At 36.2% G+C, this 16,127-nt stretch overlaps 4 protein-coding genes across 5 annotated transcripts; 2 read left to right on the top strand and 2 right to left on the bottom strand.

Annotated features, from left to right (window-relative positions):
* Nucleotides 1–88: 88 nt before the first annotated feature.
* On the bottom strand, nucleotides 89–3,596 carry LOC116295033 (uncharacterized). Its single transcript, XM_031702729.2, has 4 exons — nucleotides 3,432–3,596; nucleotides 2,788–2,866; nucleotides 2,091–2,371; nucleotides 89–1,289 (listed from the first exon to the last, which is right to left on the bottom strand). The coding sequence occupies exons 3-4, from the start codon at nucleotides 2,354–2,356 to the stop codon at nucleotides 827–829; spliced, it is 729 nt and encodes a 242-aa protein (XP_031558589.2). The 5' UTR covers nucleotides 2,357–2,371; nucleotides 2,788–2,866; nucleotides 3,432–3,596; the 3' UTR covers nucleotides 89–826.
* Nucleotides 3,597–5,656: 2,060 nt separating this feature from the next.
* On the top strand, nucleotides 5,657–6,472 carry LOC116295059 (PITH domain-containing protein 1-like). Its single transcript, XM_031702770.2, has one exon. It carries the CDS (start codon nucleotides 5,668–5,670, stop codon nucleotides 6,301–6,303), a length of 636 nt encoding a protein of 211 aa, XP_031558630.1. The 5' UTR covers nucleotides 5,657–5,667; the 3' UTR covers nucleotides 6,304–6,472.
* Nucleotides 6,473–6,584: 112 nt separating this feature from the next.
* LOC116295058 (retinol dehydrogenase 14) lies at nucleotides 6,585–9,197 on the top strand. The gene is made up of 2 exons (XM_031702769.2): nucleotides 6,585–7,299; nucleotides 7,725–9,197. The coding sequence occupies exons 1-2, from the start codon at nucleotides 6,591–6,593 to the stop codon at nucleotides 8,015–8,017; spliced, it is 1,002 nt and encodes a 333-aa protein (XP_031558629.1). The 5' UTR covers nucleotides 6,585–6,590; the 3' UTR covers nucleotides 8,018–9,197.
* On the bottom strand, nucleotides 8,515–16,049 carry LOC116295057 (arrestin domain-containing protein A). 2 transcript variants are annotated; one of them, XM_031702767.2, is made up of 12 exons: nucleotides 15,921–16,049; nucleotides 15,373–15,446; nucleotides 14,765–14,881; nucleotides 14,617–14,679; nucleotides 14,183–14,295; nucleotides 12,034–12,161; nucleotides 11,651–11,747; nucleotides 11,054–11,211; nucleotides 10,761–10,833; nucleotides 10,550–10,645; nucleotides 10,327–10,414; nucleotides 8,515–9,995 (listed from the first exon to the last, which is right to left on the bottom strand). In XM_031702767.2, exons 3-12 carry the CDS (start codon nucleotides 14,838–14,840, stop codon nucleotides 9,943–9,945), a joined length of 945 nt encoding a protein of 314 aa, XP_031558627.1. In that variant the 5' UTR covers nucleotides 14,841–14,881; nucleotides 15,373–15,446; nucleotides 15,921–16,049; the 3' UTR covers nucleotides 8,515–9,942. The 2 variants fall into 2 exon arrangements, with proteins under 2 accessions (XP_031558627.1, XP_031558626.1); XM_031702766.2 differs by lacking the exon at nucleotides 15,921–16,049 and adding an exon at nucleotides 15,773–15,914.
* Nucleotides 16,050–16,127: the final 78 nt, after the last annotated feature.

Here is a 16,127-nt window from a genome sequence, read left to right as displayed (position 1 = left end):
AAAGAGAAAATTCAACAGCACGATGAAAGATGAAGGAAAATATTGTCCATTGTATTTCTTTTTTCAGATTTTATTCTTTCCACTGAAGTTCAGTTCATAGTCCATATTCCACAATATAAAGATTACATTACTCGATTCATAATCACTTGCATTTATTTCTTCATTTTTCATTGATTCCATATCTAGATCTGTTATAACCATATTTACCATTCAATGGTTTCCTTTTTGGCACTAGAGTGGCTTCCGCGGCACTCAAAGGGTTTCCCAACACTTGGCAGTGAAACGTCTTTAATCGCCAACAAACACGATCGTATTTCAACTAAAGGAGCTTACTTATCACTCAAGAGGCTCGGCTTCTGGCTTCCTGATCGTATAGTTAGAGTTTCTTTAAAAGCTAATCTCCAATATAAAAAACGTAGAGCAGATAAGTGCTTGTGCGGGTGAGGCGCAAAAAAAACCAACCTTTTCTGTAAGTTCGGCAAATCACTTTCTGACCAACCTTAATACCCAATAATGCGCTATAATAAAATAATTGGTCCAATAAATAAAGGTTATTACTGACACTGATTCAGTACTTTTGCAAGTCAATCAATAACCCTCACGATCCCCGCGCGCGGGATAGAGTAAAAATGTCCATTCCAAAATTTTGATCCTTGTGCTTGTGCTTGCGCCTGTGCTTATGCTTGCGTTGAACAGTTTTCACGATGAAATAAGGCCTCTTATGCTTGCGCTTGTGATTGCGCTTGTGCTTGTGTCGCTTGTGAAAATCAGGCTTTACGCAACTTCACCTGTAGTAAAAATGTCTATCGTAAAAGCCTTTGAGATGCTAATGATCATCAAGGAATTCCTCACACTGGTTAAGTATTTCTTCTGATGCATCCATTATTCCTATTTCTACACCATCTATCAATGAAGTAGCTATATCTCTAGTTATTCGCCGCTTCTGTTTGATGTCTGACACCATTTTGGGAAAATCTTGAATGAGTTTTTTTAATTCCTTCCATTTTGATAAATGTCTGTTTTCTAGAGCAAAAATACTATGGTAAATGATCAGAAATATGAGTATTCCAAAGCCCAAGCCAACTGCTCCACCCAGCACGATCTTCACGGCTTTAGCTCCAAAGATTTGCCATGAAGTTAAAGCTCCAAGACAAGCCAATAAAGCTATAGCAGCGGTGCCAAAGCGTAGACCATGAACTTGAATTTTTTTGATTCGTTCTTCTAAGAGTGAGATACGAGCATCTATTTTTTCTGGAACCAGGCTTATCAACGCATCGATTTTGCGAATTCTATTTTAAAAAAAGGAATTGAAAAGAAAGACATATTCATGATTCTGCTTTAACCAGGGCAGTGGCGGATCCCGGACTTTAAGAGAGGTGGGGGGGGGGGGGGGGGGGGGGGAGGGAGGTTCAATAGCGCAGCGCACTGATTCTAAAAATAGCTAAAAGATTCGGACAAACATTGCATTCTGTTTAACCGCTACGAGGATTATACGAACGGATTTTATTATTTTTACATTAAGTTAAAATAATAACCCATGTAAACTAAGATCAACTGCGATCGGCTGTGAAAATTATCTGCTGAATGTAAACTTGTAAGTTTGTTTGTCCGAATTTCGCCTTTGTCTTCGATTTAATGACGGGGCGCTCCTGATAAAGATAACCTATCCACCAGTCTCATTTCATATTAAATCTCATGAGTTAGTACCATACTTTTATTTATTTATTTTAAAAAATATATAACATCCAAGGTACCAGCCGATGCGGGGGTTCATTTGCACCCATTGAACCACCCTAAATCCGCCACAGCAGGGAGGTGTACCTATAGTTTAAACCTCTTTTACCTCAAATCAGTATTAGTCCCGGTAATTGAAACAACCATTTCCATACATGAATTAACATTAATTTATGGTTGCATTAAATTGAGTGACTTTCCCCTGGTCCCCGGGAAAAGATTAGTTATCCAAGTTATTGCTGTTACAATTATTAAACTGTTGAATTATGTATTCAATTCCCCGTATACCGAGCATGATTTACGATGTTACACCAAGACAATTTTCTTTACATATCCAGAAATGTCGACTGACTTACTTCTTGTTGTATTCATCCATAACATTTCCAAATTCTTTGGCCTCTTTGATGACGGCCGCTTCGTCATTGTTATCCGAGGATTTGTTTAAACATTTCTGAAAATAATCCTTAATCTCGATAACCTTGTCTCTCGTTTCTTTTTCCAGTTGATTCCAATTCATGACATCATCAAGTTCTTGTTTGACACACTCGTAACTATCGTTGTCTTCGTTGGCGATCAATGATATCTTTCGATACCCGTCCGTGAAATATTTAAGACATTCCATCGTTTATCAGTATATCTTTAAGAAAAAGATACTCAGTTTGATTATTAGACGAATCAAAAAAATGGCCTTTATAAAAGTAATTAAAGGGAGGAAGGCAGTCATTAGTAAAATTGGATAGTCACTATTTTCAAAACACAGTGACTATCCAATTTTGGCAATGTGGGTTCTTGTTTTGGTAAAGACAGAACCGACGTGTAGCGGAAATAATTACAAAGTTTTCTAAGATTTTTGTTCTTGTAATGATCTTAAAATCACCAATATTTTAGTTGCTAGAATTTGTGGAAAACGTCTGTAAAATAATACTGATATAAGCGGTTGGACCATGCTCAATGAATCGTGATTTCGTGCCCAAGGCTCCATTCATCAAAACCTGACGAAGCTGGTCCAGAGAGATCAAGAATAAATCATTTAGAATCTCTTGGCTTACTTACCTTTGACAACGGTTTACAAGAGGATGATCCAAAGCGATACCGTTAATAATTATTTCGTCTGTGCTCACCTATATATAATCTGAAAATACCGTAGAGGACAACTGATTATTGACGCGCTAAAATTCTATCGAGGTGAGCAGGTCACCTAGGTTACTTTGTGATAATAAATGCGCCCCTCAGTTTAAAAGTAACTCTTACTTGCTCAATATCCAGTTATCTATATCCTTTAGTAAACAAAACCAGCGTTAAAAGGCAATAAATATGGGTAATAAGATGTTCAATATTAATTTTTGTATTGGTATTCATTGGACTCATCAAATCAAATGATCAACATAAGTTTCTTTCAGTGTTCAACTGTTTCAATAACCCAATAATTGAAAAGGATGGGAAAAGATTAACGCTTTCAGTTGAGTAAATCGAAATGATAATTTTAAGCATTATAAAGTGCATAAAAGGACGATTCCTTTAAATTCGGTTGAGCAAGTACAATATTGGCAACCGTCGTTCCATTCTGGCAACCATCGAAGTTGTCAACTAACAAGCAACATATAGTGCGGAAAGGGAACAAGTCTCTATCGAAATGAAAACATTATTCTTCATAGCAGATAAAATCACAGCAGAAACAATAAAAAGAGACAAGTTACCTTTCTTAGCTCATGGCAGGACCTGAAGCAGCCAACCAAGATTTGGCACGCATTTGATCGTGTAGCCGGACCTGCCAGGAGAATAAACTACCCTTTATCGCTCCTAAAACTGCTAGTTATGAAAAAATTAGACTCGCACCCTTTTTACTGGCGGTCGTGATGGAATCACTAAACTATTCAATTATTTAGAATCAGAATACAGTTTCAATTTATTTCCACCTGTGATGATAATAAGCACTACTGATTGGCCAAGGTTTCGGAAATAGCACTATGATGGTTAACGGGTCAGCCATGCTAAAAAGATTCACCTGCTAAACTATATGTGATACTGATGAGCAATGATAACCATAACAACAGCTGATAATTAATGGATGAAAACACTGAAATTATAGATTGTCATTTTTTCAGCCCTGAAAGACTCTTATCATTAACTATGATTACAGTAAAAGATTTTATAGAAAAGTTGTCTCAAATAAAGAATCGATTACAATAACGTGGTTACTACCTTGAAACTCGATTTTTTTATGAATTTTGCTCGGCTCTCGGTACCGCTACTGACACGGCACGGATCGAATTGAACCAATCACATCGAGCTTTGGGATAAAGGGAACAGATTTGAAATGGTTTGCTTCCTATTTAACAGATCGGTTCCAGCGCATCTCTCTCGACGGAAATTGTTCTGATGCAATCCAACTAGAGCAAGGCGTTCCACAAGGGTCCTTCTAGGTCCTATGCTGTTTACTTTATATGCTAGTAAATTTTGGTGGTCAAGAGACATCTGCCTAGTGTGCACGTCTATGCAGACGACACGCACATGTATTATATCTTGCGTTCAAGCCTGACAGTGCCTTGAATACTGATGAAGCCGTCGCTGCTATGGAGCTCTGTGTGCGGAAAATCAGAACGTGGATGCTAAGCGGATAAACTCAAGATCAATGATAGCAAGACCGAGTTTACCATAATTGGTACACGCCAGCAGCTGGCTAAGGTTCACGTAGATTACCTCAAGGTTGGAGAGGCTAGCTCGTGTGCAATCTGTGAGCTCAGTAAAGAATCTTGGAACTTGGTTTGACCGCAACTTAAGTCTTCAGGAGCATATAAATAAAACTTGCAAAGCAGCTTACTTTCATCTTACCAATGTTGGGCGCATAAGGAAATATTTGAGTAATGAAGTGACACAAATACTTGTTCATGCATTAATTATAGGGCGCATAGATTATTCTAACGGTATTCTACATGGATTTCCAGCAATAAACATTACGAAATTATACACATGAAGAGTCCAAAATTCAGCAGCTAGGCTTATATATAGTATACCTAGATACTCTCATATTACACCAGTCGGTTAAATTTAGGATAGATTTAAAGTTATCTTATTTACTTTTAAAGCAATTAATGGGCTTGCCCCAAGATATATATGTGAACTGGTTAGCATTAAGGATAACAATTCTTATAATCTTAGATCTTCTAAAGGTTTTGCTTCTGCAGCCGCCAAGCTTTTTGACCAAAAAGGCCAAAAAGACACTAGGAGACCGTGCTTTTTCGGCGGCTGCTCCGAAGTTATGGAACAATTTACCACAAGAGATACGTAACGAGAGACATTTAATAGATTCAAGACGATGTTAAAGACCCACCTTTTTAGACTAGCTTTTAATTAGATTTCTTTTTATTTAATATTTACAAATTAGTTTCCCATTTGTTTTAACGTGTTGGGCCCGTTTGGACGTGGAATTTCGCGCGTGCCCGGTCTAGTGCAGATGGGCAAACTAATGTTTGGTTTGTCTGCATTGCATTCGGCGCGTGCGGGATTCGACGTCTAAACTGAACCTTAGTTATTAAATCTTTTATATACTCTTTTTGTAGTTTTTTTTTAGAGATTTTATGCCTAGTATTTTAGTGTACCTATATGTAATGCGCAGTTGATCATATTAACATGTTAAATTGCGCAATACAAATAATAAGCTATTATTATTATTATTATTATCATTATTATTATTATTATTATTATTATTATTATTATTATTATTATTATTATTATTATTACTATTATCGTGCGAAAACGCCGCTTATCTAATCATTCTGCTCGGGCATAGTGCACCGTCACGGCACGGCGCACGCATTTTTACAGCTTTTCACAGTCTGCGCCAGCCCGCTGACCAAAAAGCCGGAAGACTCTGGGCCAAGAGACCCAGTTTCTCTCGTTTGTCAGAGCAGGTGCGGTTTCTAAGCATCCAAGATGGCCGGTTGTGGAGGCGATCATCATCATCATCATCACGATCATGACCACGTACACGACGATCCGTCAGAAAGAGGAAGTCAATACAGCTTGTACCAGAAGATTGACATGTTCAGGCTGCAGTGTCTCAACGAAGCAGAGGAAGAGTCGGGAAAAAATGTCTTTAAACCTTGGGACAAACGACTTGATTTGACGAAATTTGTTGAAAGTGACGTTGATGAAGAACTCCTGTTTAACATCCCATTTACGGGTCAAATAAAGCTAAAAGCATTTGTGGTTATAGGTGGGACAGACGGAGATCATCCCTCTGAAGTAAGACTTTTCAAAAATCGTCCTTTTATGACGTTTGACGATGCAAAGGCTGAGGCTGATCAAACTTTTGAACTGCACAAAGACCATGATGGTAGTCTTGAGTATTCCACCAAAATAGCTCGTTTTTCAAGTGTAAATCACTTGTCCATGTACTTTCCTAAGAACTTTGGAGCTGAGACATCAAAGATTTACTTCATCGGTCTAAAGGGAGATTTTCAAGAGGCCTACAGACATGAAGTGACAGTTTGCACATATGAAGCAAGGGCAAACCCAGCTGATCACAAGACTAATGCCATGGACTCTGTTAACCATATGATACAATAGTTTGATTAGAACTTGTTGAAATCATGCTAATAACTTGCTTCTCTGCTCGCATTATTACAGCCTACTGCCCAGTTTATCATGACCGAAGGAAGTAGTTTGAAAGGGAATTGATAAGTTAAGCTTATTCCATTGTCAAAAATTCGTGAATTAAAAAAAAAGTACAAAAGTTGTCTTGTCTGTTTCTGGTATTTAATGCTGTAATAAACATGCGAAAAATAGTAACAAACATAAATTAATTAATTTATACAACAATCTTCGCACCCCTCCCCCCTGATATTTTTTTCAAGATGGCAGACAGCATCGTGTCGTTCGTGACGTCCTGCAGCAAAAGAGATTTCGGTCTTCTGTTAGCTGCAGTATTTGGAACAGGTATTTGGCTTTTAAGACGGTATTTAGTGGGTAGAAAGTGTACAAATACAATTCGTTTGGATGGCAAGACCGTGCTTATTACCGGTGGTAGTTCTGGTATCGGGAAAGCCACATCTATGGAGATGTCTCGTAGAGGTGCTCGAGTGATCCTTGCCTGTAGAAGTGTAGAGCGTGGAGAACAGGTTGCTAAAGAGATCCGTTCTATGTACAGTAATGCTGATGTAGTGGTGAAAGAGTTAGATTTAGCGTCGTTATCATCTGTGCGAATCTTCGCTGAGGCATTCATGAAAGAGGAAAGTCGCCTAGACATCTTGGTAAACAATGCTGGAGTGTATCAACCCGCGGTGAAGAAGACAGTCGATGGGTTTGAAGCACAGTTTGGAATCAATCATCTTGGTCATTTTTTACTTACTAATCTGCTACTTGATCTCATCGAATCATCAGCACCAAGCAGAATCGTTGTAGTATCATCATCCTTGGGCAAGAGAGCTCAGATTGATTTTGATGCATTTTACAAGGAAGATGCTCAACAAGTTGTCTCAAGGCACCGAATGCCTGCCGGTTATGGACGCAGTAAACTCGCAAACTTTTTGTTTGTCCATGAGTTAAGCAAAAGGCTACCAGAAGGTTTGTTTACTCTTCATTCTCATTTAACCTTTGTCATCATCATCATCTAATGTACATCAACGTCATCATGTAATCACCATTATGATCCTCATCTAAATTACGTCACCAACATCATATTCATCAACTAATCTACATCACTACACAGTCATTTCTTTTTCATTATTTTTTCCCAGGGATTTTCTTTCTGTCTACAATAGTGAGGTGTCCATAATATCGGGGTGTCTGCAAGGGGAGAGTTGACTGTAAATCATCTATTAAAACTACATCATCATCATCATCTTTACATTTATTTCCGTTGTTGAAACTAGCCTTTCTAAACCAAATAGCATATAAATTAAACTATATTTTGCAAGAATGATCTCAGTTGTCTTAGTTCATATCTTGATATAAATACCATCTGACCTATTTTGTCATACATTCATTAGGTGTGACTGTCAATTGCCTATGCCCTGGAATAGTGTGGACAAATCTTGGACGTGACACCAACTTGTCTCTCAAATCAAAGCTCATCTTTTACCCACTGGCCTTTGTGTTTGCTAAAAGACCCTCAGAAGGAATGCAAACCCTTATCTACTGTGCTACTGAAGAAAAGTTGAGCAATGTTTCTGGCAAGCATTTCAGTAACTGTGAAGAGAAGGAATTGCCTCCTCACTGTACAGATGATGGAGTAGCCAAAAAACTTTGGGAAGTCAGTGAAAAGCTCTGTGGACTAGCATAGAATAGCATAGAATGAATAGAAAATAGATGAACTGCACTGAAAAATGACGTCAGCCTTAGCTTTCCCTGTGAGTAGACACTCCATTTTCTCTTCCTTCTTTATGCAAGGAGGGAGACTCTGCTAATATAGAACATTTCTCTTGATATAATACTGAAACCAGCTTTAAAACTAGTTTTTAATCAGATGTACGCAGTGAGACTGTCAAAATTAGAAAATTTTCACAGCGTTGCTTGCATGACAAATATACTGGCATCATGCTACATTGGCAGATTGTATCCCCCCCTCTCATTACCCAAGGACGGAAGCCAGCTTATAAGACTAGATTTCCTCTTTACCCCAGTATGTCATAAACTTCTTGATGTGTTATATACACTCATCATCATCATTATAACTCATCCTGCCAGGAAGTGTATAAGGCCTTCACACTATGCATCGAACCTGCTCTGTTCTGCTTTACCATTAAAATACACTGCTTGAAGAATAATGAAACAGAACAGTTATTACCCATTCAAGTGCTTTAATGTTGCATTTTTGCCTATAAATCAATAATCTATTACATCCATTTGAGTTTTTATAATACTTTATGTATTGAAATATTCCTAATATCTACAAATAATATAAAATAATGCTTTCATTTGAATACTTCTAAGTTAAAAAAATATTTGCTTGTAATTCTGCATAACAGATAGACCAATTTGATCTACATTCTTTCATTTTTCTCTGTGCAGTAACCATTTCAATAGAAACAAGAAGCTTTTCATGGTGGCATTAAAAACTCATCAAAAGACCTTATACAGAATGCTTTCGGTCAATGAAACAAATCCTTTAGGGTATAATGTTTTCCCATTTCAAAGGTATATGTCGTTCCCTTGAGAATAAGATTCACTGTTTGTTATGCCCAAGTGAATTGATTAATCCATTTAATTAGGTCAAGTGCCATTCCCCAGAATATCATATATTTTTGGCTTAAAACAAACAAATATTCATGTAAATTATTCTGACAAAGAATCTTATTTCTAAGAGCATGACAATATGGATGATGGAAAGACATTAGGTGCTAACTGAAAGGGTTAAGTGAGCTCCCATATTTCTCTACTCACGGTCAGTAGTATTTTTGATATCCTATACTATAGAACCCTATTCGATTTTTCTTAAACAATAAAACAAATATAGTATTTGATTTTCGTTAAAATTATCCTATTCTGTGGTCAACTTTCAAGGATGTGCTGTCATTTTTGTTCATAATTTATCAACTTCATAACCAGGTTATCTTTCTCCTCCTCTTTATTGTCCAAGAGAATACAATTTACCTGGGAACCAAGTTCATGTTATGTTCTGTTTTTATTATTATTATTATTTTTTTTTTAATATATATATCTAATTTAGATTTTTCCTATTCATGAAACATTTATTGGATGAGATTGAGCGTGATTTATAGCTTATCAAGACCGAGGCTTCGTTATCTGTCAAGTTCACAAGTATCATGGATTGGCCGGCTGTAGGCTCTCGGCCATTGAGAAGCAAGATAGTAAGTAAAATGTATAATGATTTGTCAAACTCATTAATAGTTCATGAGGAAAACACAAGAGAAATCACGACCATGAAGAGTGTTGTAATCTAATACAAAATTGTGTTCATTTGCATAAACTTTAAGTTGGATTTTCTTGGCCAGATTCACTTTAATTTTGAAAATTTTAGTGATACACAAAGGAACTAACCTAAACGTTTGATGAGTAATATACAGTATTCGCATGTCCGTGTTGTATCCGATATACAAACGTTTGGCTACACCTCAGTTTGTATATCTGATACAACACGGCCACTCATATTGTATATATTACATATTGTGTTAGTGTCATACCACTAGTGTGAAACATGCTGCAAGCTTTTCGTATTAAACCTCTTTTTGACTTAACTATGTCAGCTCAACTGAATGGATCAGTTTGGAATCCTGGGACATTAGCAAAAATATTTGATCCTATAAAATAAATGTTCATGATTAATGTTATCAATAATAAATGAATATTTTGATATTATTAAAATATGTTTAAAGAAGAAGAAATGGAAAAAAAATGGAGTCTGTGTTCATATGACCTCATTGTTATGCATGTTGTCATTGATATGCATGGATTGAGACAAAGATATTGAGCAATAGACTGCTGTCAATCAAATCATTAGAGTAGGTTCCCATGTATCCTTACGTCATCCTTGATTGACAGTAATCTATTGCACAATATGTAGCAATCAAAACAGAGGTAAACTGAAGTGGAACTTAAAATGTTGTAACATCATAGTAAATCATGTCTTACCAAGTTGTTGTTCAGGTACTGCAAATGGTCCTCTGATGTTGACAACATGACAGTTGTACAGCCATGATGGAGGCTCCCACCTATGCCACTAAAAGGATATAAAATATACAGCCTGTTTTACTGTAAGTTTACAAGAAAATAAATAACAGTCAAGTGCATGATGAAGTGTCATCAATAGGTAATGGCATAATCAGCTGAACTCAATTATGAAGATAATACTTGCAGCTTTATTCTTTGGTGCTTGGATTGTTAAAGGTAGTAGAACATCCACAGATATAGCATATTTGATTTCCATACCAGCGTCAATGTGATATATGCACTGTTAGTCACAAAAGAAATGTGTTTTTTTATGAGCTATATGACAAGTTTCTTCTACATTGCCCTTTTTGAAAGCTCATTATATCATAATAATTATATAATTACACATTGTTTACCTTAACAAATTCACCTTCTGTTGATGGCTGAAATTCTTCACCTGAATCTTTCTTTAGTGACAGAAGTATTTCACTTGTTACAGGAAAAAAAGTGAGATATTTATGACCCAAATAATATTAGCATAATTATATTATAGTGTTGTTGTAACTATCAAGAGGTGTCTCAGGAATGTTAAAAGGAAGTCATCTTTGAACATTTAATTTTCTGATATCCCCTCTCTAAGAAAAAACTGAATATAGTCCCGTTAGCTTTAAGAAAATTTTGAGTCAAATATTCTATTGCTGAAACCAACCTGTTTTTGTTAGCCTTGCTTAAGCATCCTTCTTGTGTGACAGTCAACATGATATTTGGGATAAAAGGGCTTTTAACAAGTGTTGTTGAAGTATTTTCTTCTTGGCTACCAGAAGAGTCACATTTGTCTCTGGGTGAGAGGGTAACTACTCTCATCACCTACGAAGTACATGGTATTGATGAGTTTTGAACTTGTTGTCTTTATTAAAACCATTCTTATAGTGATAATTCAGTACGGAGAGCTGCAGATGGCTTGTCATGACCCATTTATGATCAGACAAATCATTGAGGGGATGTTAGACATCAAATGACCTCATCTCTGAATAACTAGAGAATGTGCATATTTTTTCAACCATTACCAGTAAACAAAGAAATCCTATTCAAGGCAATAAGCCTTTTCATAGTTTAAGAATCAATTCCACTGCGCATGCGATTTTATCCCGAATTTCTCACCTTTTGTCTAAACCTTCTTTTGTTCTTAATTAAACAAAAGGTGAGAAATTCGGGATAAAATGGCATGCGCAGTGGAATCGATTCCTAAACTATGAAAAGGCTTATTGCATGTGGTTTTGAAGAATGAAATTAAAGGATTACTGACCTTTACATTCATAGCATCAATGTCAACACCTGAGTTATTTTTAGTTTCTAGAATCAATTTTGCATCTTCGCCTGAAGTGTATGCTTTTTTATCTAACCTGTCAATCAAAATATACAAACACCCAGCTGAACTATTTGTTGCCATGGTGATTATACATTGCTTACATTGTCAGGTGTCTTTCCCTGCTAGCTAAGGTCCCTAAGGTGACATTGACAATATTTTTTATTTGCACCCTAGTATATTAGGCTAACACAACACAACACACCGACGGTCTTTCCAAATGAGCTAACTGGGTGGTACTTTTTAAGGTAACAGACAATATATATTCATATTGGAAAGCTTTGACTGTTCCAAACATTAATTCAAAAAAGAATAGATCATACCTGGCTATAAGAGATACATCTCCTCTGGGAATACAACAACAGATCTTGACTGTCTTCTTGTCGCTCACTGGGTCACCTTGTATATCACTCAAGGGTAGGTTCTTGTTGATAATTATTGGCTGCACTTCCTGATCATAAACAAACAAGAAATTAATTGGATTATGATGTAACAACTTGTATTGGTTTCAGAACTAATTCATAGTATATGAAATCAAATGTTATGAAATAATAGTAGTTCTTGACTGATGACTCTTGAATACTGACTATAATAATTGTCATTACATGTCTACATGAACTACTGTCACCATTAAAGGGCCACTTGGACGAAAATTGTTCCAAAATTAAAACTCTTTCATTCGAGCTGGAACTTTGCTGAAATAATCTTGAACACATTAAGAACCTCTCACTGAAATATCTTTCTAATATTCGAAAGGGAAGGGCCAAAATTTTACGATTTATTTTCGTCCGCCATTAATTTCTTTGTGTCACGGCCAACGAGTCATTATGTACAGCAGTTTTACGCTGTGACGTCATTTACTCAACACTGTCATGTTAGCGTCGTTTTGACTATACATTTCTTGTTAAATTACCTGAAGTTTATTTGATGTTTTAAACGCGTTATCGTGAAAAGAATCTCTAAACAGACTTTTTTTAAACCTTTGATACCTCTTCAAATACGATGGAAACTCCTTTGGACGCTCGCTTTGTCAATCCTGAAGAGTTAGAACCATAAATTATAATGTATGAAGATGAAGCCGAACTAGAAGAAGAAGCAATGCTTGGGAAGAGGTTTTCATAAAAATTCCTTACGTTCATTTCATTATTTGTATTTGCTACCTACTGTCCATGATATAAAGATCTTAAATTTGAAGTTTCAATGTAATCTAATAGTGATTGATGTTATGAAAACAACCGATTGCCTTTTGAATTCTGCGTTGTGATATAAAGATTTGTGACAATATACTTAGATCTATGTGCCGAATAATTTAGAATGTGAGCTCGTAATTCTCCTAGCTGATTTACTACAGAACGGTTATTATTTGCTTCAAAATGTTTATTATGCATTGAATAGGTACAAACATACGATTATCTAATATCATCTTTGTAATAGAACATGTCAAAGGTTTCTTATTTATTACTCGCGCGACAGCGGCGTCTGTCACTCAGCTCGTAGATTTTTCTTTCATTGTGTCGGATGTCTCGCGGACCCAAATTGTGGTGTTGCTCTTTGCCCTTGTATGTAAATATACCTTGAAAAATTGTTATCCTTAAAATGATTCGAATCCCGAATATCTCAGTCACTTCGCGCGATGGAACCGCTAGAATCTCGTCCATGCGTCCTACTTTGTTGTGATTCTTGGCTTGCCGAGATGTATTGAAATTTTCGAATTATGATCGTCAGTATTATTGAAACTGAAAAATTTCAGCGCCTACACATTGTTTGGTCATATAGTAGTTAGGAAACCGAATGAAACATTAAATATTTTCTGAATAAACCAAATAAACCGAGTTTTACGAACATGGCACATACATTACCCACCAATGTTTTGGTTTGGGTTGAGTAAATGACGTCATAAGTACTCGTGCCAGTCTTCTTGAGTCGAATTCTGTGATTCAAAGAAATTAATGGCGGACGAAAATAAATCGTAAAATTTTGGCCCTTTCCTTTCGAATATCAGAAAGATATTCCAGTGGGCGGTTCTTAATGTATCCTAGATTATTTCAGCAAAGTTCCAGCTCGAATGAAAGAGTTTTAATTTTGGAGCGATTTTCGTCCAAGTGGCCCTTTAATATGCTAACCATTTAATAAACAATAGGTTTTGCCACTTTGCATTGTTGGATCTAATGGATTTAGTGATTGACAGTTTAAATGAAAATTGACCAAACAAATAGATCTCTTTGGCTCTGACGTTATGTTTTCCTATTTCAGACCACATGTCATTCCCTAGGGTATCATTTCTTTGTTTAAGGTTTGCGCTTGGTTGCACATGATAAGACACATGAATATGGATACAGCTCAAACAAAGAATCTTATTCTCCAGGGAATGACACGTGGTCTGAAATGGGAAAACATTACCCCAAGCCGAAGAGGTCTATTGCATAAACATACACCAACCTGTTCAGGATAATAACTGCCATTATAACTCACCTGTAATACTTTTCCAGAGCCTGACATTTCAACTTCTGCAGTAACGGAATATTGTATTTCTGCTGACCATTTGGATGTATTGTCAGCCTGTACACCATTATCTTTGAATGTGGCTATAATAGAATAATACATTGCTATAATATACTGGACAAGAATGACATTCACATTATGTACCTACAAAGATTCTATATACCTGTAGTTAGAAATTAACTGATGCAGGGCTGTTCATGGATCACTTACAGAAGCAATTCCAGGCCATTCATCAGGCTGCCATGTACTATTCTAAGACCCCCGAAAGTGAACCCCTCAATGTCGAATCCAAGATCTAGACCTCATTATTTTCAAATCCACCCTCTCAACCATTACAGTTGCAGTACAATAAATAACAAATAAATAAATTAGCCATGCAAAGTACACTCCTGACCAATAATCACCTGGTAATTCTTGTTGTAGTGAGAAGTGGAAAGGATATGCATAGAATCCCATTGGTATACCACCTGAAAGTAACACAAGATATACTCTAGAATAATACAATTCACAATCATATATGGTAGTAACAATCCAAATCATTATTGTACCTACCTTCATATTCTATTAGACGAAACTCAGCCCTAAACTTAGTTTTATTGTAAGATTTTTTCCCTATTTTTTCTACCATCTCTCCATTCTCTTCTTTTACCTCTTTGTATTGCCATTCACCTACATAAAACAGTTTCATTTTCAGAGTTATTTCAAAATATATTATTCACAACAATTTATAGAGGTGAGAGAGTTTGCCTCCCACCAATGCGACCTGGGTATGAGTCCTGCCTGGGGCTTGGTGCTGTATATAGAGTTTTTAGTTGGTTCTCTCCTGTGCTTTGAGGGTTTTTCTCCCATTTGATCATGGAGTGAGGGCCAGCGGTTTGTTAGCCACTTGCTATTAAGTTCCAACCATTGGAAAATCAAGGACAGTTTTTTTTATCCTTATCTGAGAATAGGGTATTAATGACCATGAGATTAGCCATAAATTTAACCCATGACCTACATCCCAACAGACCCATACCCAACTACATGAGTCACCCACATGGTGGAAGTGTCATTCTAAATTAATTACTAATGTGCACAGACAGAAGCATGGTCATATGTTACCATGAATTTAACCCATGACCTCCGATGTGAAATATACACACAGTCTCAAATTACTGTACATTTTTCGTATCCTTTGAATTTCAGCTTGACTGCATGGCAGGCTTCTGTACTGCATATCCAGAGGTACACAGCTCTACAATACAATACATCAGTAAACATATATATGAAAACAATAAAAGTATAATAGAATCTATTGAAGAAATGGTTCAGCTTATTTCCTGGATGAGTTATTACTACAGTTATCGACAAAAACGTTGTTATAAACTGCAAATTATAACAGAATTAACTCAAGAAAGAAAGAAAGTAATTCATTTATATCTTGCATGTCTAAGCTTACGAGCAACAGCAAATGAGTGGAGACGAGTATCGATACTGATATTCAGAATCATGGCAGCTAGATGTTTAGGATGAGATTAAATATTGATTTACAAATTAATCAAATCAGTGTTATTGATTTACCCGTAAACTTTCTCGCCTCCGACATATTCACCCTTATTGGTCCTGACAGCAATCTTGTTTAAGCTCATTTTAGCTCATAAATATACAAATCATAATATCCATTCCTTAGCGCTGCCTTCTCTTAACTTCCACCTAAACTTCAACTCACCAAGGATGCTGAATCTGAGCTTCTGCACTTTAGGAGAACCAAGATGTTCATCAATACATGAATAACTTTTTTCTTTCTTCAATTTAAAATAATAAACCAAATAAAGAAAGCGAAAATGTTAAATAGATAATTAAAAACTGCAGGAATACTTCTCAATATAAATAAATCTATTTTAATCTATATTTTATGTTGATGATAAAATTCGAT

The sequence above is a fragment of the Actinia tenebrosa genome, unplaced genomic scaffold, assembly GCF_029948245.1.
Source record: "Actinia tenebrosa isolate PJP-AT-01 unplaced genomic scaffold, QUT_ActTen_1.0 PGA_scaffold1__47_contigs__length_23844297, whole genome shotgun sequence".
Classification (NCBI taxonomy): domain Eukaryota; kingdom Metazoa; phylum Cnidaria; class Anthozoa; order Actiniaria; family Actiniidae; genus Actinia; species Actinia tenebrosa.
Note: the sequence above shows the minus strand (reverse complement) of the source record. Positions and strands in the feature narration are given on the sequence as shown.